General features: G+C 35.3%; 1 protein-coding gene across 2 annotated transcripts in view; it reads right to left on the bottom strand.

Annotated features, from left to right (window-relative positions):
- The window catches only part of LOC129227577 (disks large 1 tumor suppressor protein-like), a 358,608-nt gene that overhangs the window by 318,057 nt on the left and 12,764 nt on the right, over nt 1–27,787 (bottom strand). For both annotated transcript variants that reach the window (XM_054862160.1, XM_054862161.1), the window contains exon 2: nt 21,843–21,974. In XM_054862160.1, coding sequence (XP_054718135.1) covers nt 21,843–21,974 — 132 coding nt within the window. The remainder of the gene's footprint in view (nt 1–21,842; nt 21,975–27,787) is intronic.

The raw sequence follows: 27,787 nt of genomic DNA, 5'->3' as shown, positions 1-27,787 counted from the left end.
AACGACAAAACTTCCTACATCTTTCAAAAAGAATCCACTATACTACGTGGAACTCCGGAGCACACAGCTCCCAGGCACAATCTCAGCACCTCAGAAAAACATCGGACTGCAGTCACAACATATTAAAACAAGAGGTGAAACAATAAGAGAGTGATTGATTGAGAGTTCACACTTAAATAGTATTCCCTATCTCCCTACGCGATGGCGTGACGTATATCAAAAAGCATGCATAAATTACATTGAGGAAACAACACAACACAGTTTACAGTTTAAAACTAAATTCTTTAAAATTGTTTCCCACATGCATACAGCAAGAATCTACTCAACATCTTTCCTATGACGTCACATCATCGTGGCGGGTCAACAAACGCATGCTACGCATGCAGGGAATGTTGGCTCTGGGGAACAATTCGAGCGCCGGTAAAATAGCGGGATGACTTTCAAAGTTCGAAAAAAGAAGGAAGTAAGTTCTGGAAACTTTTCTAATCCTTCTAAAACTTTAGGAATTTCTCCAAGAAAAAAAAATAATAGCTCTAGGCCAACAAATCCATACTGTTTTTTAAACATATGAACTATGCTCAATAAATTGAATTGATGAAAAATATTTTTTTAGTTTTATTATGCAAGAATTAATTACATATGCTTCCTCAAGCACAATTGATAAATATATTTATGGAAACATTCAAAAAGCTTTTAGTATTTTTTTTTTAACTTTAAAGTCGAAGTGAAAATCAGTTATATTTAAAGACATATTCTGAAACTGGTGAATAACTCAATTTGATATCTTTATTTTTTCACAATAAGAACTAACAAAATGCACCAAAAATGCACAGAGATACAATTATTTTAAGAGAAAAACATGTAGAAAACATATCAAATAAAATTTTATCCATGAAACTGATCGTTAGTATCGATCATTATGCATTACAATTTATGTCTTTAAGGAGAACGTTGTATGTTAAAGAGCAAGAAATTTAAATCATTTAAAAGTACATTAAAACAACAACGAGTTGACCAGGAAAAACATGCCAATAAAAATTTCAAAAAATGAAAAGATGGCAGCTTTTTATTTAAAGATTTTTACATACGCCTATTTTCCAGCATTTAGAAAAAAAGCATCATTATAGTAAAAATTATTGAAAAAATTAACATACGTGAAACATTTGGCGAGTTTTAAAAATTTTTGCCAAATTATATAATTTTATAAATTAAACAGTATTAAAAAGCACCCACGTTACGGTAATCTAGTCGAAGATCAATTAAAGTGTAAAATAATTCGCCAAATAAATACATCAATTAATTAAAAAACAATAAAAGTTCCATTGAAATGTTAGAAGAATAAACATTTGCGGCAACAATTTTAGCAATAGAAAAAGTTTTCGCCATGTTCGCGCCGAGATAATTACCCTACGATTTTAATGTGATTATTAAATGGCAAGAAATATAATGCTGTCAAGTTTTGTGACGCCAAAGGATTACATATGTGCATCACGATGCATTTCAAATCTTGGCGGTTATTTTTCATTTTATTTGTTGCCTCCGTATTTGGTTTTTTTGGTTTCAATAAAATGAAACTTTTTTTTATTGTCAAACATAGTTTGTTTAGCGGATTATTCTACATTTTACTGAAATGTCGTTACTTTTAATGTCGTTTCGTGTCTCGTTTCATTTAATGGGAGGATTATGTAATAAAACTTTGAATGCCTTTCGATGATCTAATTTATTTATTTGTCGAAACAATATGCTATTTTGTCTTTTTCTTGGATTTTTAATCAAAACGAAGTAAAATAATTCGCCAAATAAAAAACGAGCTTTTAAAATAACATCAGAAATCTCGTTAAAATATTTCGCCAAATCAATTTAAGTTTTCCAGCACTATGTGACATAATCAGCTGAATAAGTTAACCGAGTCATAAATGGAAATTAAAAGTGTAAATTTTTTAAATTAGAAAAAGGAGCAATGATAACATGGGAATGAAGATGCAAGCTTTACTTTTTAATTTTCGCCGACGAGATGTAAATGTAATTTTTTTCAGTTTTCGCCAAGGTAGAGAGAAAACTCACCAAGTCAAGCGACGTGCCTATAACGAAATAATATCCAAAGAGAAAATATGTATTGCATTCATATCGATATCGTGAAATAAAATGATTATTGTTAGGCGATTGTGCCATTAAATACCTCTTTTAAATATGCAGTAAAAGACAATTTATAAACAGCAAGGATTCCTTCCTAGAAGAATAATGTTTAAACCGTTCTCGATATTAACTCACCTCAAATGTCTCAAAAATATTAGACGTAATCCCAGGGCCCGACTAACTAAACGTGAGACCCAAGGCTCACAATGCTTTGAAGGCGCCCTTGTATTCATCACTTTCAGTCAAAGCGAAATAATGTTAAAAATAATGTTTAATTAACATTTATCCAAAAGAGGAATTTGATTATTTTCACAAAAATACATGATTTTTCATTGCGATTCATAAGTTTTTTAAAACATTTTTCCCCTACGGAAGAGAGGGCATCATGCCCAGACCCAGGATGCCTTTGCGGTAATCAGGCCCTGCGTAATCCCAAAATAATGCAAATAGTATTTATTTAATTTAAATTAAAATAAGACATATAAGCTTCTGGGATGAATCCGTATATTTTGCCAGAAGCGAAAGCCAATGAGAAATAGTTGAATATTGAGTTGGGACCAGCTTTACCTAAAAAGAAAAAAAAAATTCCCCTGAAAAACAGAACTGATACGCCGTTCCGGCATCAATTCGCCCTGTACTACTCATCGGTTAACCATATCAATGAAATTTTACGTTAAAAATAGAAAAAAACCTCCCTTTTAACAGCAGAAATAATACGTTAACTAATGTAAACAAAGGATCGCCCGGTTATACTACAGCGCACTCTTGCCGGCAAGTCGGCGCCTTTGATCTTTTGAGAAATGATTGCGTCTGATAAGACGCGCATCAAGTGAAGCCTTGGTCAAAGTAAGTTATGAGTGCTGCTTTGTTTCTTTTCACGTGTTACTGTTAAATAGGGAAAATATTAAGCGGATTAGAAAGGAATTTTCAACTGCTTCAACAAGCCGGGATTAATAGAACAAATCAGTCAATAGTTGTTACTGGAAGTCGCAGTATTCAATTTTTATTAGGAGCACATAGATACAATCAGATTTCGAAATGAGTCGAGACTGGTGTGTAAACGACTTTAAGGGGGGAAAAGCCAAAACGCAAATTTTCACCCAATGCGCCGAAGTTCGCAGGGTTTCCACAAAAAAAAAAAAAAAACGCCCAAATATTATTTTTCTGTCCGCATGTAAGTTCTGAATCTTGAAGTCCCCAAAATACAGACTTGGTCGCTTCTATGGGAGATCATGACCTCCTTCGGCCTTATGCTGATGATTTTGTTCATTTCAGAAGGTTGATTTAACGGGAATAAGGGTATTGAATGCGAACAAATATATTTCTTAAATGGGAATGAATGAGTTTATTTAATCCGAGCAAACTGAGCAAGAAATAGCATAAAAAAGTGAGACACACCCTGAGAGTAAGCCCTAGCGTATCTTTAACAATAAAATTAATATAAGACGGGGTTTTATTTTCGGGAAAGCACGGTAGGCATGGTGATTAAGAACGGTATTAGAGATGGTTAATGCAGTCGCAAGAAAGAAGGTCAGTCTCAACTAGACAGAAAATCATCTTTGCAAAAATTGGGAAACTTGAACTTTTTCTTTACGTTCAGAAATACAACCTTTACAAATGAATAGGCAATCATTTAATGCTCCAAATCCCAAAATTTTAAGCTCTCGTGTTGAAAACAAACTTGATGCGATTGCGTAGGTGAAACATAATTTCACAGCGTTCGAAAATAAATTCTTTTTTCTTTCCATCTCATCAAATCTGAATACAATGACTAGAAATTCTATCCATTCTTAAGTCCCCCCGCCCCCCTTAAGCTACGTTTTGCGTGTTTTCTGGCGGCAAGCCAGACAAAGCTGTATCGTTTTACATATTTGGCAAAACTCGCTGGTTTTCATATTTATTGACCGCTTTGTAAAGAAAAAAAACTCCGCCGAAAAGAGATCACTTGTCTTGATATTGTTTTCCACTATAAAACACTTCATAAATCTTCACTTTTCATTTATGATTACAAATAATCTTTCTCGAAGATTACAAATACTTGCGTTTACCTATACACAAGATAAGCCGAAAAGTGTTTGTGTTATGAATCATTCTACAGTATAATGTCAGCCTATATATATATATATATATATATATATATATATATATATATATATATATATATATATATATATATATATATATATATATATATATATATATATATACAGGGCTGTCCAACTGGCGGCCCGCGGGCCGCATGTGGCCCGCTAACTTTTTTGGCAGCATATTTCTTTTTTCAACATTTTATGGTATCAAAAAGCATCCGAGACTACCATTCTTGATCAAGCCGGGGTCCCCAAAATTTCCTCTTGATCACTCTTTTACTCCTTTCATTGTATTGGGAGAAAAAGGTACAGGACATCTACAGGATAAGGTCAAGCACTCCTACCCCGCACGCTGTTCAAACGAATTCCCCCTTTCTTGGTTCCCTGGGCCTGTGCCCCATGAGTCCATGCTTTAATCTGTAAGAGGTTATTCAATTTTTCAAACTGCGGCCCGCCAGGTGATCAGTGGCCAGAATTCTGGCCCGTGGGCCCTTTGCAGTTGAACAGCCCTGTATATATATATATATACAGTGACGTACCTAGCACAGGTGCCCGCCCCCCCCCCCCCCCAGGAAAATTTTCAAATTTGTACTTAGTCTTAAAAAAAGCATTTTAACTTCATATTTTTCAAAAACTTGCAATTTCACATTTGGCGTCACTCCCCAGACGAGTGACACACACACACACACACACACACACACATATATATATATATATATATATATATATATATATATATATATATATATATATATATATATATATATATATATATATATATATATATATATATATATATATACCAAAGAAGTAATAGATTGAAATATCTACTTTCATCTACCCAACCCAACACACACACACATGCAAAATAATGGGTTGGCCGTAGCACGAAGGGTCAAAATAAAATGTTTTGTCTCTGCACGTTTGGACGAATTGAACTTTATCAGAAGGGGAGGGAATAAATAAGGTAAAAAAAAGTCATTTTAAGGTCAATTAAAAAATACCGCTAAAAGAGCTTTCGTAACGCATGTAAATTGTTAAAAGTACGATATCTTAATGTTATTCCTGGGATTAGATGTCTTACTCTTGCTCTGAGGCGACGATATGCAAAGTTTAAATTTAAATACAAGAATGATTTATTTTGCTTTAAAACGTTACATGGGGTACTAGTCTTTAAAACTACTATAGGAAATGCTGTAATAAGCCTACTTTTCCACGTGCAAGCAAAAGAACGCATACATCGCTTTCAGTACGTAATCTTTCTCCATCTTACATAATAGGATTTTTATTTATTTATTTCGTTACGACAATATTTTCGTTTTCTTTCTTTCTTTTCTTATTTAAATGTAAATTTTGGTTTGAAAATATAGATGTACTTTGTGTCCCAGTCCCATAAAATCCTAGTAAATCATTCACACCTCCAATTAACAAAGGCGAAACGGTTTTCCCAACAAGTAATCTGATGATTAAAAAAAACTGATTTTTTAAAACATATTTCTTTTCTTTAGAGTTGAAAAATTGATAAAATAAAAGCATTTTGCTCCAATAAGCGGAATAGCACGATTTTCAATCTTCAGATTCGTGGAATTCCGTAAAAAGAACTTAAGCAATCACATGTAAGTATAACGCAAGAATAAATTGAAATTGTTTCCCGATAAAGAAAAAAACACGAGCTCTATTTTTCATAAATTCAGCATAGGTTTTGAATAGCAACGAAAATCGCAATTGAAACACACGCCAAGAACCGTGCTCCAATTGTTCATACACGTGTATTAACAGACGCCCATGGGCTAAATGTATATGTAGCCCTGGGCAAAGATTCAATCAAGGCACAGAAAAATGTCATTTATGGAGAAACCTTGGCTGGCGGATGTCCAGGAGAAAGAGCATCATTTAAAATACAGGCACTTTCCAGGGGAAAATTTGGCCAACGAAAAGATGAGATTCTTTTCTCCCCCTCCCCACTCTTGGGTGGTTAGATAGCTGAATGAAATATTGGGTGCGGCTGTTGGCTGCACTCGAGGCTAAAAAACGCCTGTACTGTTATAACAGGATTTTTTCAAAGGGAGAATTGCTTGATAAGCATTAGATTCAAAAAAGTTTAATAACAAACAAAACGTGAAAAAGTTTTAAATGTTCTTAAAATTTAGTGACGCTTTAATTGAGGCTTATTAAAGCATCTGCAACTTTAAACTTTTTTTAATTTTATTTATTTATTTTTTTTATTTATTTATTTATTTTTTTTTTTACCATTTCCTGCTTTGAACATTTAAGAGCATTATTTTGAAATTCAGACAAAAAACGGAAATTTTGGCAGTGACCATTTTTGATTTTCCTAATTTTTTTATAGGTCAAAGTAGGTCATGAGAAGTGAGCATTCTGAAATTTTTAGCCTTCCAAAAATTTTCTTTCGCTCGTTAAAAATTCCCAAAGTTTGAGGCTTTGCAGCGATTTTTTAGAAAATTCTATAAGTCGCCTTTCAGTGAGCTATAGCTCTTTACAGAAACACCACCTCACGGTTATGTTGATATTTATTGGTTGTACTGTATCTAGTGATGATGACTTCATAGTCATCATCACTAGAGATGATTTGTAAAAATCAGAAAAAGAAAGTATTGCAAGTCTTTTTCTCTTTCTCTTATACACACATATATACATTCTTACTACATCCTTTAAGTTTTAGCAGATCTCATCTGCATACTAGACACACGTTTTATGCACGAGAAAACGCATAAAATGAGCTACAAAAAAATTATTTTCTGGAAAACAAAAAGAGATCCCATGCTGTTTTCTTTTTCATGATGTTTTACACACAGCCAGGTACCATAATATATAAAAAGTTTTTTTCCTAGTGATGCTGTTTTGAGTTAATTGCGACCAAAAAAGCACAATTTTTGAAAATTTGAAAGATATCAGGGCATTTTTCGCCTAAAAAAAATTAAACCTCAAACAAATTTTCTGCTATTTACTCTCTTCATAGTATAAACTTTCAGTATATGTCACATTTTTTTCGGGGGGTGGCTTTTTGGGGAAATAACGCAGGTTAAACTTGCGCGAAAACGGATAAAATCCATACTTTGCGACCCCTTATCTGAAGAAAGCAACAATCCCCAACCAAATAACTATGAAGTCATCATCACTAGATACAGTACAACCAATAAATATAAACATAACCGTGAGGTGGTGTTTCTGTAAAGAGCTATAGCGCACTGAAATGCGACTTATAGGATTTTTCTAAAAAAGCCCTGCAAAACCTCAAACTTTGGGAATTTTTAACGAGCGAAAGAAAATTTTTGGAAGGCTAAAAATTTCAGAATGTTCACTTCTCATGACCTACTTTGACATATAAAAAAATAAGAAAAATCAAAAATGGTCACTGCCACACCTTGTCTGAACTTCAAAATAATGGCTCTTAATGCATATACAGAGGTAGATGGATAAAGAGAAAAATTATAAATTAGAAGCCAACCCAGGATTTTTATCCTACATCCTATTTTCCACTTATTTTGGTGAAAATATGTGGCTCTTTGTAATTATTTGCAATACAACTTAAGCTGCAAATAAATACAGCAGGCATATTTTATTGCATAAAAATACGTCTGCTTCTAGTTAAAGTTAATTTTTAAGTGCTAATATTTTTTAATAAAAATAAACAATGAGCCCGGATCCTCCTAGGACCGTGTTTTGGGTTTAAGGCTTCATCCAGCCACAATTTTGTGGGGGCTATGAGCTTCTGCATTGCACATTTCCTGACCACCTTTAATAAAGTATGAAAATTTCTATCGTTGATGTCTTGATTTTTTTTTCTTTTTTTCTTTTTTTTTTTTTCAGAATCTGAGTGCAATTTCTTGAAGTCTAGAGCAGGGCTTCCCAAACTGTGGTCACCGGACTCTTGGGGATCCGCCGACTCTTAGCACGGGGTTCGCGGCAAACTTTGAAAAAATAAAAAATAAAATGGTAAGTGATATTAAAATAATGTTTTTGCTTTTGAAAACAAGAATTTTCCGTTGGAAACTAGCAAAATAATTAATTCTTAGGTTTTAAAATTCTACAAGAATCAATTAGTAGGAGTAAAAATAGTCAGGGTTGCATGAAGGAAATAGTTGGCCAACTGTGGAGTTACGTCTATTTATCATGGTTTTTCACGGTTATATTGAAGTTAAGATTTTTCATACTATGTGACAAAATTATAAATTCTTCATCATTCTGTGCTTCTCCTTACAGAAGTGAGGTGTTCATATCGTGGGAAAGCCCTTTTACGATTGTTAGATTTACGTTCTGAAGTCTTAGGTCTTCTGATGAAACAAACACAATGTGGCCAAACAAACTGGCCAACATTTTCGATGATGAAGATTGGCTAAACTTTTATAATTGATGAATATTATACATGAAAATGAAGGGGATGAAGCTTTCTAAGGGAATAACAGCACATTTTATGATAATAATTACAAACTTCACATTTTCAGAAAGTAAAATCCAGCTTGGGCTGAATCTACTGAGAAGAGGAAGGTGAAGTGTTTTTCTGTATTGAGTGATTTTACAACGAAAGATAATATGGAGCCTTCAAACGGTTCTCTGCTTAATAAAATATGTGAACATTTTCAAAGCAAAGAGTTGTTCTTTCAGCACTACTTCCCGACATTTCAAGATAAAAATGCTTCGGGATCATTACATAGATGGTCACGCCGTTTCGTTTTCTGTTTCGACAAAGCTACTCAGTCTGAAAAAATGAATGTTTAAAGGACATAACTCCTGACTACAACTTAAAATCAACCTTCCAGTATAATTAACTCAATACCCCCTTGCCCTCCTATCCTGCAACGTCTGACAAATGAGAAATGCCAACTACTCGTTAAAAAACGCAAATCATTTTCGTCCATTTGCCACAACTTAAACATTATGAATACACTTTTTCCATCGATGCAGCCACCAAAACTAAATACTGAAGCGGTCTAGAAATGCTAAACTTGACATTCAATTCAAGTTATCAGTAGTTAAATCCAATATAATAAAAGTGTCCAACTTAAACATGCCAATTGATTCGATGCTCAATTTTGAATTTTATTGGCTTTGGAACTTCTAAATAAAGTTGCGCACTGTAAATTACCTACTTTGTGCTCTTTTAAATAGTGAATTTCTCCTCTACTTAGAAATAATTAATCTGGTTAAGTTCAATTAACAACAAAATGAAAGTATTGTTGTAATGATAGGGGTCCGTACTGAATATTGGTCAATCAACGGGGTCCGCGGGCGAAAAAGTTTGGGAAGCTCTGATCTGGAGGATAATTGCTTCAGATCTACACTGGTGTGCAAAAATTAAGGACGAGACGGTTTTTTCAATATAACTTTGTACAAAAGCTTTCCAAATCAACACATTTTAATACCGTAAAAATCCCCAATACGTAAGGACATGTGTAATGTAAGCAACACTTACTAAAAGAGAAATCAGAGGGATAAAAAGAAGAGCTTTATTGAAAAAGTAGCATGGAGCGCAATGCGACTGAAGGCCGAAACATCCCTGTGATGGGTGTCCAGCAAGAATCATCCGGTCTTTAGTAAAGGATATGATCTCCCCCGACTGCTAGGCAGGTTTCACAGCGTCTGCCCATGCTGAGAATGAGGGTGTCAATGAGTTGTTGAGGCACTGCTGCCCATTCGTCTTGCAGCGCCAATCGAAGCTCCCGAATCGTTACTGGTGGTAAGGTACAAGCTGCCAAGCGTCTGCCTAGAAAATCCCATACATGCTCGATGGGATTGAGATCCCGAGGTCTTGCCAGCCAATCCATACATTCAATATCCTCACTATTCGGCAGCTACTGTGCGATGACATGGTGCATCGTCGTCCGTGAAAAGGAACTGCGGACCCATAGCGCCTCTAAAAAGATGCGCATATGGAAGAAGAATCTCGTTACAATAGTGGGACCCGTTGACTGAACCTGCGTTGAAGATGTGAAGGTCTGTACGACTAAAAAGCATGATGCCTCCCCAAACGACACTGCGACATCCATACCTGTCCCTTTCAATGATGTTCGAGGGATTATTGAGGCTTCCCCGCTCTCTCCAGATGAGTATGCGATGAGAATCGCTACTCAGACTGAATCTGCTCTCATCTGTAAAGAGTACTCGTCCCCATTCATTGTCTCTCCGATTCCGATGTTCCCGGCCACTACAGAGAACGCCTTCTCCGATGGGCAGCCATTAGAGGTACACACCGTATAGGGTGTCGTGCAAACAGACCACCACCGTGCAGTCTTCTGGCGACGGTAAAACGCGATATCGGTCGTTCAGTCGCCTGTGTCGTGTGTCTAGTGATTTCTCCCGCCTGTTTCTTCTGGCCTGTAAGACAATGTACCGGTCATCTGCGGGTGTGGTTCCTCATGGACGACCACTACTGAACCCCCAGATAGCTGTTCCTGTAGTTTGAAATTGTCTCCAAAGTCGTGAAATGATGCTGTTTGCAATTCTGAACTCTGCAGCCACACTTGTCACACTGAGGCCTTCCTCCAACTTCCCAATGATTCGACCTTGGGTAAAATCATCCAGATGTCGTCTAACAGATTGATTATTCGCCATTTCTTGCTGAGGCAGCAACTCGGTGTGATTTTAACTGCTATACGGCGTGCAATCTCTTTGCCAGAAATACTGATCTTAAACCGACAACATGCTTTATACTACTCAGACACTCCCCCATTACGTCTGCCTGCATATCTGCGCATGTGCTACTGTACATCACCTTACTTAATCTCCTGATTGGTCTTTCTGTCCGCTCTGCCTCTTCGTTCAGCTGATATGCTAATTTTTCGACTTCGTCCTTAATTTTTGCACACCAGTGTAAGTGTTTTTGTTCTTAACTCCTTCTTGAGCATAAAAGTTGTGTTTTTTCCTCCTGCAAGTTCAGATCTCGGAGGCTCTACAAAAACATCAAAATTCGTTAATTTTGAATGTTTTACTTTATATTGGGCCAGTGGCGGATACAAGGGGAGGGTCATGGGGGTAATGCCCCCCCCCCCCAAACAGTCCACAATATTATAAGACCACATTGTGTTCAAACACTTTATGAAAAAAATGCAAACGGCTTTAGTGATCTTTTCAATTTATTAATTAATTTAGTAAATATTACAAATCCTATTTCTCGGCATTGCTGATAAAATTAATAAGTAGCCATTGTGGATTATTAGGTGCCTTATATCTGACCGACTTGGAGATTTTTAATGACACAGTCAAATTCCGAAATTTTTCGGATCTAAAACCATACATTAGTTTATAGGGGGGGGGGGGGGTATTCTTCACCATGACCTCCCCTAAAATGGTAATCTGCATCCGCCCCCTGCATACACGATATGTTATATGTTGTCTCGTTTGTCTCCGATTATTTCTTTATTTTGCGTTTCTCGTTTAACTGATATTTCAACTTTTTATTTGGAGTTTAAGAAACACCTTTTTCTTTAACAGGCCAAAACTTTATTTACTTCGAAATTAGAAAGTTTTTTTTAGTTTTCTAAAAAGTTTAAAAAGTGCACTTGACGGGCTTCTGAAATAAAGAATTTAATTTTGAATTGGGAAGGGGGGGGGGAATCACCCCCCAAGGTGGTTTGAAACAAAATCAAAGAACATGCGCATTATTTTTACAACAAAAAAAAACACATCAGGAGACGCTATCCCCTCGTTCCTTACCAACTACAGCACTACTACGCAATGTACACTGTTCGACATTGAAAATGCAACACCAAGAAAGAGTGTTCAGAAATTTATGCAAATTTTAAAGTCGACGTACATCACTGAGTTACAGTGACCTCTCACTTATACGCGACCAAAGGGGACAGCGAAATTTTCGCGCAGAAGTGAGATTCGCGCATAAATGAAACACCCCAAAAATAAGCTAAAATGCAGTAAGTTTTCAACAGTTATAGTAATACTAATAGTACATTACTGATACTAATGAATAAATACGCACATAATTTCCATTTATGCATTGTAATTTAATAAAAATGTAAAATTTGATGTTGTACGTTTTGTCATTTTTTATACACTGTACAGTATGTAAGCGAATTCCACGAAACCTAAAAACTGTCGCGTGATCAGTGTCATAGTCTGTGAGGATATAAAAGATCCTCGATACGCTATGTCAATGCTTTCCGCTTGACCACGACTTTTAGGAACCTCAACCTTTTCGCATGTAACCCGTTCTCCCCTCTCGATGTCAATCATGAGACTAACTGCACCCCTAATTGCACACTTGCGAGAAAAAAATGCGTTCTTCGAAACATTTTGTACATTGGAATAAAGGTGTGTAAAAGCATTCCAAGAGGCATCAACAAGGGTACAAATCTTCCGATAAGCAAAGCGTGAATAGGCAATTTAACTAAAACGTGAAAAAATTTTATCATGCATAAGTGAAAGGTGCATGTTAGGTTTCGAGTATAAATGAACAAGAGTTAACATTGTTTTCCTATATCGCTGGCCGGGCCCGTGAGAAAAACGCGAATAAGTGAAAAACGCGTATAACAGAGGTCGCATATAAGCGAGAGATCACTGTATGTAAATGATGTGTAATGCGCACCTGTCAGACGCACGCGAAGTAAGATATAAGAGAAGGAACTTGCAGAATGGGCAATATTCGTGTCGTTATTTTTGACTAGAGAATTATAGAAGAAATTTGGTTTTTGTCTTAGAGAGGATACATGTAACACGAGAGAATGCCAGGCCGCTGTCAACAAAGGCACTTCCAGCAGATAGATGATTTTACGAGGGGCATGGTGATCGGAATGAGAAGGGGAAGTTGGTCCGTACGTCAAATCGCAGCTGATACCCATATGGATGCGAGCACAGTGCATCAGCTGTGCTGAAGGTGGTTGGAACAACGAAATGTTGTAAGATTGAGGGGCTCAGGGGCAGCCAGAGTGATGTCAGAATGCATGGATCGACGCATCCCTTGACAAGCTGTAGCAGACTCACAAGTCACTTGTTCCTCGATTCTGCAGCAGAGGCAAGAAACCCTGAATGTTCGCGTGTCAACCAGAACCATTTCCCATCGTTTGGTCGCACGTGGTCTGGTATCAAGGCGTCCGTTAAGAAGACTGCCATTGACCCCACAACATAGATAGCAACGTTTAGTATGGTGCCGGACTAGAGCGACATGGATCATGGGCGCCCATATGTAAAATTGTAAGAGGAGGCTCAGATATTTTAACCATGGTTTAACAGGATATTTTCCTCATGGAAGCTGATTTCAGGACAGATGAGAGTCATTAAAATTTGACATTTTTAATAACTTATTCATTAATGGCTGGAGAAGAAATGTTTTTACATTTTTGAAAAGAAAAAAATACTAAAAGGAAGGAAGTTCTAATTTCTAAGGGGGGTTCAAGCCCCCCCCCCCCTGCTCCCCTATATGGGGGCCCTTGACGTGGATGACAGAATGGCGAAATGTCATGTTCTCCGATGAATCCCGCATCTGCCAACATGCTCTCCAAGGCACACAGATGCTTTCCTGGCCACCATACTCTCCTGACCTGTGTCCAATCAAACATGTGTGGGATGTGATTGGACGCCAGTGGCGCCGACTCCATGGGGCTTGAGGGGGCCCGAGCCCCCTCAAAAATATTTTTGAGGGAGCAGAGCCCCCCCCCCCAATAAATCAAGAAAATTATAAGTTACATTATGCTTTCTAAACTCATAAATTTATCTTTTATTTTCCTTGTTTGAAGATAGTTTACCTTGTAAAATATATTCAGTAATGAGTTAAAACAAATAATTATTACAATTGTGTAAGCAGGTTAACTGAAAACGAGTGGTGCGAATGATGATAGTGTTGCAGTGCTGCGAGTACAGTGGTGGACAAAATTATAGACTCAAATGTTTTCTATTTTGTTTCAATTACAAACATGACTCAGTTTAAATTATTTTCATTGAAGTAAAGATGAATAGTTGAAGAAATAGTTCTAAAATTAGTACATCTTATCAGCTAAATTAAAAAATTCATAAAATTAGAAAATTTGCAAATTTAATATTTTATTATTACGTGAAACCTGGACAAAAGTATAAACTCAAAGGTAAAAAATCCAGGATTTCGAGAAAGTTTCGTTCGAAAATGTTAATTTAACGCCATAGAATGAATAAATGTTGCCATCAGTGATTACTAAAAGTTTTGTTTTTGGAAATTTATGAGAAACATATAAATGCACCGCTGGACAAAATTATAAACTCATTTTTTTTTTCTTTTTTTTTCAGTCATAATTGAACGGTGTTTTTGGACCAAATGGGAAAACACCAATTGAACTCAGTTAAAAAAAAATTTGTTCGAGTAAAGATAAATAACTCTCTCAGCGTGGTAAAGCAGGATTGGCATTTCTTAATGGAAGATAGAACGCTGAAGATTACCAATTAATACTGGAAGATCATCTCTTACCTTTTGCTCATCTGATTCCTGGAGGTAACTGGTTATTTCAGCCAGATAACGCGAGTGTACACACAGCAAAAAGTACAAAAGAATGGTTCAAGCGCTGGGGTATCAAAGTTATCAAATGGCCAGCTCGTAGTCCGGATCTTAATCCGATTGAAAATCTTTGGGGGACCACGGTTCGCAAAATTTATCATGATCGGCACCAATACCAAACCACAGAGGAATTAAAAAGGGCAACACTTTCAGCATGGAACCATATGCCACTGCAGCTGTTGAAAACTCTAGTGAAATCTACATGCCCAGCCGCATATTCGAGGTAATTCAGAAAACTGGGGGCACAACTTGTTTTTAAAAGTTTGTAGTTTACACTAATGGCTAGATTTAATGCAGTGTTAATTTTTAAAACATTTCAAATATTGAATTTATTTTCAATTTATCCATGTTAATAGCAAAATTACATTTTCCTAAATCTATGCGTTTGTTTTACTGAAGTAATTGCAAATGTAACTTAATGAACCTCAAAAAAAAAAAATTAAAACTTTGTCAGCTTATAATTGTGTTTATGCAGTATTGTAAGTTTGTAATTTTGTTATTCAGCATTGGTTCATTTTTGGTTATGAAATGATTACGTATTTGAATAAAATTCTACCAAAGTTCAAAGTTTCTTACTTTGAGTTGATACTTTTGTCCCGGCTTCATGTATTATAAAGATACAAAAGCTGAGATTTTTTAAATTAAATTATTTATTTTATAAAGTTTATGAGTTATACTGAATTTAGGAGTATTTAGTCAGTTATTTATCTTTATTGGAACAAAAAGTTTTTTAACTGAGCTAAATTATGATTGAAAAAAATGAAAAAAAAAAATGAGTTTATAATTTTGTCCAGCGGTGCAGTTATATGTTTCTCATTAATTTCCAAAAAAAAAACTTTTAGCAATCACTGATGGCAACATTTATTCATTCTATGGCGTTAAATTAACATTTTGGAACGAAACTTTCTTGTAATCCTGCATTTTTTACCTCCGAGTTTATACTTTTGTCCAGGTTTCACGTAATGATAAAATATTAAATTTGCAAATTTTCTAATTTTATGAATTTTTTAATTTAATTGATAAGATGTACTAATTTTAGAACTTATTTCTTCAACTATTCATCATTACTTCAATGAAAATAATTTAAACTGAGTCATGTTGTAATTGAAACAAAAGAAAAAAAAATTGAGTCTATAATTTTGTCCACCACTGTACTGTAAAAATTTGTCCCAGTGCGCGAACTTACGGGTCAAGTCTGTTGCCGGTGGGCAGCGCTGCGGCGCGCTCACCTAAGTGTTGTTGATCTGGAAAAATATATATGAGAGTTTGATTTGTATATAAAATGGGAGGCGTGATAGTTTTGAATACTTTTGGAAATCGTGTTTAAAAGAAAACCTTTACAAAATGATGATCCTTCCCTTCCTCCGAATCGACGTGTACCAAAGAAGTATGAAAACAATGAAGGCAGCTTACCGCACACTTTCAAAATCCCAAAGGAAAACATTTGACTCGCGCTACTTATGCGAAATAGCTATAACACGATTTTTTCTCCAGTATTCAGACCTAACGCGAATTCCTCACCGCAACACGAAAATTCTCGGAAGGGAATCGTGGTGTGTTCGTATCAGCTTTGTTATTGGCTACTAAAAATTTTTTTTTCATGAATGGATCTTTATCCTTTTAGCATTGCTGAGAGTAGAAGTTCCCTTTTCATTTTAAATGCGAAAGTTAATGAAATATAATGACACCTAAGAGCGCTGTTTCATCTAAAGTTTGTGAAGATAAAAAGAGAAAGTTTCATGACAATTAAGGAAAAGCTAGAGCTTCTTGAAAAGCTGATGGTCAACTAAAAAATGCGTTGAAGGTAGCACGAGAATTAGGTATGAGTGATTCTTCTGTATATACAATTACAAGTCAAGAAAAGGAAATCCGTAAAAATTCACCGAGTAGTGTCTTGCAAAAATTTAAGAAAATGGAAACTGCTCATGTATTGTGTACGAATATCATTAATTGATCGACTGTACAGTACAACTAAAGATGCATTTGCTTTTCTTACTATATACTGTGTCTACCGTATACCGGTTTATTTTTTCTTTCTTTCCCATTAATCATTGATTTTGTACATCGTAGCAGTATTTTATGTTGAATAAAACGTTTTTTTTAAATACAAGTAAACATTCAGTTCTTTATGCAAGAGACAGTAATGTACAGTTAGTTAAGAGATGGTTTTTAACAGTTTGAGGGGGTGTTTACAAGTGTCTAAAATAATTGGGTACGTTTATAAAAAATTTTACACATACCCTTTTCCACAACGCGAAAATTCGACCTACGCGAGAGATCTTGGAATGCATCCCTCGCGTAAGACGGGAGTTGACTGTACTACAAGGCAATATACATTGAGGTTTGTAAAATGGTGCAATTTTGCATTATTGGGCGATTTACATCAACTGGACGCACACAGGTCATTGCAGTTGAACAAGAGTGCTTGCTTTTATTAAACAGAGGTGAAAGAGAAGAGAACATTTTGAAAAATCAACCGAGTTTTTCAAAAATGACCTAGACATTGAGAGACTGCGTTTACACTTGAATATGTTAGCCGATATCACTAATGTAAAAACAACTGGTCTTAAAAAGCATGCGTAAATTAAATTTCCTTTTTACAAAAATACTGTGTGTGTTTGTATTTATTTCCTCCGTTTTTCGAAGCCAAAAAATATGTGTCGGGCTTGTCGAGTTTTCGAGGTCCTAATGTTGATTATATGATTTTTAAAAAAACTTTAAAACTCACTATTTTTCATCTCAAATTTAGAAAATTTCCTGCGGCATGCCCCCTTTCCCCCGATATTTTTTAAGTCGGCGTCTCTGGCAGTGCCCTTCAATGCAAGTCAAGCGCCCTACCTTTTCCATGCCTAGCTACGGCACTGCATGACTCCCCATAAAATAGAACAAAAAAATGTCTCTTACTAAGACAAGTGACATGATCTAGTTGAACCAGAAAAATTTGTATACCAATTTTTGGATTGTTTTACTTTGAAAACGCCATGCCACATACTGTTTGTTTTTTAAATTATACACACCAGAAAATATGTAAATTGGCATTTTCAAGGCACAACAAACGACTTTTATTTGGCGGGGGGAACCTCCATGGGATTACATAACCCCCTAAACCCCCGGTGATGACCTGGCCAGCCCCCCCCCCCCCCAATGATTTTTGCAAGTCGGCGCCTCTGTTGGACGCCGTTTGCAGACTTTGTCCCTGCCTCGTTCAGAAGACGAACTGTGGCAAGTGGTTGAAAAGGAATGGAGAGCCATCCCTCTGGACACCATCCGCACCCTTATTGACTCTATGCCTAGACATGTTTGTTCATGTATCACTGTCCACGGTACTACATCCTACTGAGCTGACGCCGTTCTGGCTCTATATTCTGCCTATCATTTTGAAATTAAGATCATTTATTATTCCTTGCTGTTTCTGTCTTCGTTCCAAATTTCATCACTTTCTGACCACTCTTTCTTGGTGTTGCATTTTCAATGTCAAGCAGTGTATATCAGAAAATTGATCCATTAAAAAATAATAATAATAATAATGAATCAGTCTTTTTAACTCTTTAGCCCAGCGGTTCTCAACCCATGAGCCACGGCCCACAAGTGGGTCTCGAACATAATGTTATTGGGCTGAGGACACTGGTCAGGAATCTGAACAGAGATAAAACTTGGGGTCCTGATTTCCTTTTTTTGCGAAATTTCACTTTGTGTAACCTTACTTTGGTGGCTAGCTTCCTCCATAGCAAAAGCATGACTTAACTGATAAAACTGGTATAATGTATCGGCGTTAGACACTTAGCTACTAAGGAGGAAAAATTCATTTTACTTACAAGGTCTGTTGGAAAAGTACCCAACCTTTGGCAGAAAGCTAGCAAACATTGGAAACCTAATCACCCTAAACGTGAAAAAAAAATCACCCTCCTTGGGACTGGGACTCCCTAAACTTCTCAAAGCAGTGCTGCCTTTAAGTTGGATAAGCACCCTTATTCATAAAAAGTAAAATAAGAAATAACAGTGTCAATTCCAAGATCTTAGAAACAGTTTATATCTGTTGTCATTGCAGTCATAATGTCCTTTCATGTCTGAAGTATTTCATCTTTCAATATCTTCTTGAGTTTGGAAAACAGCCAGAAGTTGCAGGAGGCCTTATCAGGAGAGAAAGGTGCTTGTTGAATCACAAGAGTCTGGTTTTTCGCCAAAAACATTGAAATCAAGTAGAAGATATGTGACTGAAAATCATCATTGAAAACCGCCTGCATCTTTTAAATGGTTTCCACTTGGGTGTCACTTATTTTCTGGCAAAATTAGATGCAGTAGCACTGCCCCAGTCATATCGTCATTTATCTTAAAGTTTTAAAATGCAATAAGAGCCCTACACACTTTTTTTTTTCAACGTAAAATTAAAGATGTAGAACTTAGTAAACCAGTAGAACCAGTTCTAAGTTATGCTTCTGAAACATGGCCTTTGACTAAAACCGGAGAGCACAAGATATTAATTTTTGAGAGAAAGGTTTTAAGAAGCATTTTTGGAGGCATCAATGAGAATGGTGTCTGGAGACGACGATTCAATTTTGAAATTTACAGATTGTTTAGAGAACCTGACATAATAAAAAGCATAAAAATTAGGAGAATGAACTGGGCGGCCCATGTCTCTCGAATGAACGAAGAAAACCCAGTAAAAAAAGTTTTTGCTGCAAAACCCGTGACAATTCGAGGAAGGGGACGACCAAAAATGAGATGGTTGGATTCTGTTGAATCTGACTTCGATATTCTCAAAGTTAAAAATTGGAAAACCCAGGCAAAAAGTAGGACGTCTTGGAAGATTCTCCAAAGGAAGGCCTTGGCCCACCCTGGGCTGTCGAGCCAACTATGATGATGATGAAGCACTGCCCCAGTCATATCGTCATTTATCTTAAAGTTTTAAAATGCAATAAGAGCCCTACACACTTTTTTTTTTCAACGTAAAATTAAAGATGTAGAACTTTGCACGTACGTATGTTTCTTGGAAGTTATTATTTCTTGTATATACAGGGTGAGTTCGATCGAATCTGCCATACAAAAGGGGGTGATAGAAGAGCCCAAGCGGAGCATAAAATCACCCACTATCCTGTCCAATCCTTAACCCTAACCGAGTTATGGTAAATTTAAGAAAAATGAGTAAAAAACAAAATTCTGTGAAAACAACCGATTTCTGAAATTCCTGTAAGACCTACAAGGAAAATACATACAGATTTAGATATAGCAGACTAATTCTTACAAAATGATACATTTCGCATTAAGATAGTCGCATTTTACCGAGAGCTACAAGCTTTGAAACATTGGACACACTCAGAATTAAAATGGTGCCAACATTTTTAATAGACATTTTCAAAAACAACCGTAAGAGCTACAATCAGGCAAATCTACCATAAACTGGCCCATTCCATTAGCTTTCAGATGATACAACAACAAATCATATTGGGCTTCAAGTTCAGCTGAAATTCAGGCTTTTGTTTGAAACAGTTTAAAAATCTGCATTCGTTAAAAAAGGAAAACCAGCAAAGAGCCGCACTTTTCTGTTTTGAATTTTCTGTTTCACGATTGCATGTTGCTTTCTTTGTTTAAGAAAATGATATTTTTACATAAAAATGATAATTTTAACATTTAATTCAGAGAAAAAACATATGAGATAACGATTCGTAGAAATAAAAGAAGCATTACTTTCCCGTGCTTTTCACAAAGGGAAAATCAATAAAAAAAATGTTACACCAACATCGATTAGTACATTTAATAAACCTTCAAAATTTACAATAGCTGCTGAAGTTGGTCACCGCCACACCTGATACACGCTCTTGCCCTTCTGCGAACGGAAACAACCATTGCTCTTGGAGAAATTTCATTCCTTAGTTTCCCTACTGCTTCAGCAAGCCGGTCCCTCAATTCTTGCAAACTTGCTACTTCTGTTTTGTAAACTTCTTGTTTTAAGAATCCCCAAACAAAGAAGCCCCGAGTTATGAGTTATGAGCAAACCTCGGTTATAACCAGCAATATCTTATTATTCTTAAAATTTCTTTTGACTTCCACTTTTCCAGGTCAGCTAATCTTTGCTTGGAAAATTTTCTGTATCATTCCAAAGTCAACATAAAGTTGAGGATGAGTCATATAGGTCATTCCATGTCAAATCAACAAAAAAAAAAAAGCACCATTCAGATGTCAAGTAATTTTAATAAAATTCATAGGTTTGAGTCCACTCACATAGTGATGAAAAAAGATTTTTTTTTTAGATTTTTTTCGCCATTAGTTTTTTTCTGTGATGCCCCCTAAACTCAAAAACGGCAAAAGCTGAATTTTTGGTTCCTTTAAAAAATGCATTTTTCTCGATTCCCATTAGAGCTAAAATGTCTTACTACGTATCATGGACCAAGGGATCATCAGAAGTTTTAAAATGAACTTTCATTAACATTTTGTTTTGATACTTCTTGATATAAGAGAAAAATTAGGAACAACCTCAAATGCTAATGTAAATGTGAAAACCCTGAATGATGTCATCTACTTTACAGTACATATCACTATTCTGAAAATAAATTTAACCTAATTTAATACATTTGAACTTTTAACAACTGTTTTGTTTCATGTTGGTTTTGCTTAGTTCCTCCGTATCTTCCAATCTCTTTCGTTTTTTCTTCCACTGTTATAGTAGAGCCTCAACCCCGAGTTCAAACTTCAATACTGATGAGTATATCAAATAGTTCTTCAGAGAAAATTTTGCCAAAAAAAAAGTTTTTTCAAGTGTAGAATCCTGAAGTTGTCCGAAAGGTGGTCAAACAAACGAGACATTATATTGTTTAAAAAACATTGTTCTTTCCACATGAAAAGTTGCCTTTCATTTACACAGAAAGAAGCACAATTTTTTTTTGCCCAACTTGATAGTTAACATTATGCTCTGTTTACAAACTGAATCAATAAATTACTTCCACAATAAATGTCATGTACCATTTTTGAGGAGGACGAGGAATGGAAAGTTAAAGTCTGCACCACATACTACCATGCCAAGTAAATATGCCACCATTAGTAGAGCGGCATGGTTCAACAATTGAATATACGTATATCAACTAAGTAAAAAGTTCATAAAAAAAGGGCTCTTCAAAGAATTGACTTACCTAATAAAGCCTGAAATAATCTACTTTTGAATATCCTAATAACTCTTTCTATTGCATTACGAAGTTGCTTGTCCTGTGGCTTGCTTAGTTTACAATGATATTCTTCCAAGAGCTCCAAAGCTCGATGTGCTTCTGCAAAAATATTCACAAAATTATAAAAAGATATTTAAAATAAGTCTGTATTAAAAAACATATCACAACTGAAGCATATTATTTCAACAATATATTTATATTTCGAAATGTTTCAAAGAGTAGCAAATTAACTGTTATACAATAAGAATTCAATCTCATTTGTGTACCACAAAGAATAACAAAGTAAGGTTCAGGAGCAAGTAGATGGGAGGTTTGGAGAGTAATATTTACATCTTATACCAGAAAAGCAGGAAGCTCCTTTTTTTTTTTTTTTTTTGGTTTCAATTATCAAAATACCCAAATAATTAACAAAAACACAAGGTTGCTGGAGACCATCCCCAAAATAGTTGTCCCGTCCCCCCTCAAATATGACAGAACACCCGTTCCTTCCAAAGGGATGGGAAAGCTCCTAAAAACACACTCTCCAAAAAATTTCAATGCTCCAATCGATACCATGAACCCTTCGTGGGCATTAAGAAAAAAAATTCCAATTAACTTTTCAAAAATGTATAATAAAATTATTTTTCAAGCATATTAGGATGACAAAAAGGCAACTTTTGCTATGGAATTGTACTGTAAAAAATAATTTAAAAAATGCACCCAAGAAACAACTGATCTACCCCGGAACTTAAAACAGCAATATACATGTCGCACGAAACCATAGCAGGTTGTACAAATCACATAGTCAAGAGCAGTCCGTCAAAGAAAATGTGCCCCCCCCCCCCCCTCAGCAAATTAGACTTGCTATGTCTTATTCCTAGTCGGTAAGCTTATGTAGAAAAAAGGTGTGCAGATTTTTTTTTCCTGAAAAGAAACTCTGGATCAGGGATACCCTGATGGGAAGTCACTGAGAAGTATCAAAAATGTTATTTTGTGTGTCGGCAAATTTTGAGATAGAATTACAAAACTGTATGTTCTAACAAAATGATCTATGCTTTTCTCATTAGATGTAGGCATGTGTTTACTATTAAAAAAATTTTTTTTCCTGTAGTTGCAATTGATGAGCTTTTGTGTCTTGATTGCTAAAAAACTATTGTTGCAGTTGCATCAGAAAAAAAACTTCCACACTAACTCGTTTCAAGTTTAGTGCAGTAAATGCATGGCGCTGTAGCAAATAGATTCTAAAAAAGTTCCGTGTTCGGCTGACCACCTAGCCGGAACGTCTGCCCTGCACTTCAGAGCCCTCAGTCTGAGCCCCCCAACTGAGATGGGCAATATTGGCCTTGGCGGCCCCTATGGTCTGTTGCGCCACTGGGTTTGTTTTTTTAACAAAATGGTACACATATTTATTACAATAAATCACAAAACATTCTTTAAGGTTTTCTCCAGTCTACCACTCATTATTGATGTCCTTTAGATTTTCATAAATGTGATCAGGCAATATTCAAAGCATTTAAATTCTTCCAGTGCCTTTTTTTTTTTTTAAGCTTTTGTTAGGCCACTTAAATTTTCTTAAAAAAATTTTTTTTTAATATGGTAGGCGCTGCTTAATGTGATCACGGTTAATGTTATCATTCGCTTAATGTTATCAGAATCACGAAGTCCCGGAACACTTGTATGTTAACACATGTTTAAAAAGTTGGATATTGTAATCAGCGTCTTCATTTATTGTTGTCACTTTTTCATAAACTTTCGATTTTTTTCCCGTTTTTGTTCCTCAATTAACAGAAATACATAGGCAAACCCTGACGAGACTAACTGTCGGTCTAGCATTTTGTGGTTTTCAATAGCAGTTCAAAATTTTTCTAGGAATGAAGCTACAGAAAGTTCGTCACCAGTGACCACAGACTCCCCCTAAGAAAACTTTCTTTTGCACCTAAAAAAATTCAGTCGATGGACATGTTGCAGGCATTGATGTAGGAACTTCATTGTTGCCATAACTTTGTAAACTGTTCAAGATTTGTGTCGAGATTGAAAACAAAGCGAAGTTAAATTAAAATTTAAACAATAAGCAAAACCATGCTGGAAAAGAGAGAAAAGCTGAATGTGCTTTGAAACTGATTTACGAATGTCAGAAAAAACCGTCATATTTTATTTCACCTATTACTATGTGATTAAAAAATTGCATAATTTAGCTTTAACTTTTTATAATTCAGATATTTCCATTCTGTTAATTTAATAATTTATAATTTAAAACTGCATTCAGTTGGGTCATTGTGATTTTAATTTGAGGTTGCCAAAATAAATGCACCTTAATTGGAAAAAAATCATTTTCTGTCTCCTGGATTCTTTTTGGTTATTGTTATCAGTCGGTTATTGTAATCAAATTATATTTGTCTCAAAGTGATCACATTAAGCGGCGCCTACTGTATTGTAACAACTTTTAGTGTCATACAACTTTTTATTTCTTTAAGCAATCACATCTGTTTATTGTTTTCACTTGGAAGGTGAATGAAGTCCTATCCTGTTTGAGGTCCACCGGCCTCTGTGCAGTTACTCTTCTTGGGTGGACTTCTCCAGCTCCTTGGAATTAACTTTATTTATACCCTTTCGTCTTGACTTTACACAATCTTTTTTAGAGCAAAAACAACATCCAGCTCCTGGCATTCATTTGAATTTGGGCATCTTGAATTAAAATTAGATTTTTCACAATAGCAATAGGAGCCATTTGTAGAAACAAAAAACCCAACGAGTGGGTTCTATTGCAATTTGTGATTCTTCTTCTTTACAAGCTCAACAACCTGTTGCAAATTAAAACTAGATTTTTTTTAAAAATGTAAAAAAAATCGCCAAGTTGGCGAAAAAACTTGGCGACCAAAAGATTGGCGATATATCGCCAAGTTTCCACCAAATTATAACACCACTTGAGTTTACATCGAAATTAACAATGATTCCCCCCCAAAAAGGGGCAAAAACCCTCTTTGGAGCATCCAAATGCAACCAAAAAAGAAGGTGCACAACTAGACCCCCACTAGAAGTCTACATATCAAATTTCAACTTTCTATGACTTACCGTTCTTGAGTTATACGACATACATACACACATACATACGTACATACAGATGTCCCAAGAAAACTTGTTGTAAATAACTCGGGGATCGTCAAAATGGATATTTCGGGTGTGTACGTTCCTCAGGCATATATCCACATGCGGTCGGGTTGAAAAAAAACTCAATTTTCATTCGGAGGAGAGCAAAATGGAAATTAAGGCCGATTTTTGAGTGAAAATTTTTTCGCGAATACGATACTTCCTTTTTTGTAAAAGAAAGTAAAAATTAATACCAAATTTTCACCTTTCAAAGAACTTTTTCATAATAAAAGAAGTCTTATGCATGAATGGTGAAAGAATCAAATAAACATTAATTTTTATGACATTATTAAAATATGTCTCATTGTTAAAATAAGTTAAAAGAGTATTTTCATTTAAGTTTGTACTGAGGCTTTTAATTAAAACTAGTCGACCCTTGCAGAGCTCCGCACTGTACTTTGAATCTTTTCATGTGGCATTTCGCACTTTTAAAATTTCAGAGAAAGAACATTATGAAGAAGTATCGAAAAAAGTTAACGGATTAAAGTAAACGAACAAAAGAAGACACAGAAGGCACGTAATTTGAAGACATTAGCATCAAAACCTCGTTAAATACAACGTTGTGATAATATGATCATCGCTCACCTTTAGGTTGTACGTATTTTCAATGCCAACATAAATACCATTAAAAGTGTGACTGCATGACCCAACAAAAAGCAGTAATTGTGCATGTGGAAAAAACGGTTTGTGGCAAATACTGTCCTGCCTATGTGAGCATCTGACGGAAAAAAAAGCAATATATATTGGCTTGGATTGGAATTGGCGCTATCCTGATTAACAGCACGACACTCCAACTAGAGACGTACCGAGTACTCGGTAACTACTCGGCACTCGGTCTACTCAGCCAATTTGCCAAGTACTCGGTACTCGGCCAAATTCTGATCAGATACTCGGTCAATACCGAGTAGTTGCAAAAAATTGAATATTGTCCAAGACAGATACTAAAATTTATAAAAAAAAAAAAGTGCAAGCATTATATTCTGCAATCATTTACAATTAAAATTTATAAGTCAAATTTAAATTTTGAGAATAATGAAGCTTGTAATGCTTCAATGGAATAAATCTTTATTTCAATGTCCCCAAAGTTAATAAAACTTATTTATTAAAAATTATGCAAAAAAGGTAAGTATAGAAAATATGGAATTTTTATATCAAAAATGGATTTTTGCTACAAACAAAAATTAGTTATAAAAAATATAAAAATACCTTTGCTTAAACAATAAAAGGAAATAAAACAATGTTAAAAGCACAGTGCAGGAACACTGCAGTGTTCCTGCACATTTGTTGTATTAAAATTATTTATGTTTGGCAGACTAAAACTATAATTGATTGGTATACAGTGAAACCCCTCCTAACGGACACCCCTCAAAGGCGGACATCCCTCCTATGCGGACAATTTTTAATTCCCCAGTTCCAATGAAAATAACATTATTAAACCCCTGTCCTACGGACACCTCTCTATTGCGGACAAAAAAATTGTCCTGTTAGTGTCCGCATTAGAGGGATTTTACTGTAATTTGTTTTAATTCCAACTTGATTAATCATACCTTTTATTTATTTGTTTTTAATTTTAAATTTTTTTTTTTTTTTTTTTTTTTTTGTAAAATTTTTGACACAAACAAAATTGTTTATATAATGCGCAATTGAATTTCAGCAGGAATTTAGTTTTAAAAACTATTATATGGACAAGGAGGTATATACTACTATTCCAATAAGTTCAAAATTCATCACATGTGTGTCGGTGGTTTTTCTTAAAACATAATTGGAACTTGGTAACTCGGCCGAGTAGTGAAAGGACAAGTACTCGGTAATTCGGTACTCGGCCGAGTAGTGAAAGGCCGAGTACTCGGTACTCGGCCAAAGTGCTACTCGGTACGTCTCTAACTCCAACCAACTGAGCAGTTGCGCCTTCGTTCTAGAATGCTATTCATTGAAGCAATGTGTAAAAAAAACAGCCAAAAGGGCTTTTTGCCCCCCCCCCCCCAAAAAAGACCATGCGTCTATGTTTTGTCATTAGCCAGCATGATACGCTTTAAAATTATAAGTAAAACATGGAATTTGATTAAGAAATGATGAAGATCTGTCGTTGCAATTGAAACAAAATCATTCTAGAGAAGTAATAAATTAGATTGAAAACAAGTGTTTCTATTTTTTAAAATTGATACTATTTCGCTTAGCAGGCTGCTTTAATCGCCAGCACATGTCTTTCTTTTAATCGAGCATTTAAAATTCAAAACCAAAACCAGTTGAGCTGAGTCCATTTTTTAAGTGTAATTTTTCGAATGTAGACAAAATGCATCCCCCCCCCCCCACCGAAAGCAGATTTCTTACTAATGAAGTTGATAATAATTTTAATGTTTTACATCGTATTCAAATAAATAGTTAAAGATTTACTGGTTGAAACTCGTAATTTCAATTTGGCATAGTATTTTTTCATTCACACAAAACATCAAACACTGATGAAAAAAATATTCATTTCTGCATACAATGAAAAAGTTTTTCTGCACAAAAAGAATTTTTAAATGTAACACTTTTTTATGCTTAGTGGTCTAAACAGAGTCAAAGCATTAAAAAAAAAAGAAAGTAAGAACACCCTTGGGTTAATAGTCAACTTGTCTGAATAATAAATGTAACCTGCAAAAAGGAGTCAAATGCCAAGTAGCATTTCCGTCGTATTTATTTCATTTCCTTACGTGTGTTATTTGTTGTATGTTATGAGTACATGAAAGGCATAATATTAATCAAAATTTGCTATTATGTCGGACAACCCAGGCAGGCCGGAAGTT

This window comes from Uloborus diversus, chromosome 8 (genome assembly GCF_026930045.1).
Source record: "Uloborus diversus isolate 005 chromosome 8, Udiv.v.3.1, whole genome shotgun sequence".
Taxonomy (NCBI): domain Eukaryota; kingdom Metazoa; phylum Arthropoda; class Arachnida; order Araneae; family Uloboridae; genus Uloborus; species Uloborus diversus.
The sequence above is the reverse complement of the archived record's forward strand: the minus strand, read 5'-3'. Positions and strand labels throughout refer to the sequence as shown.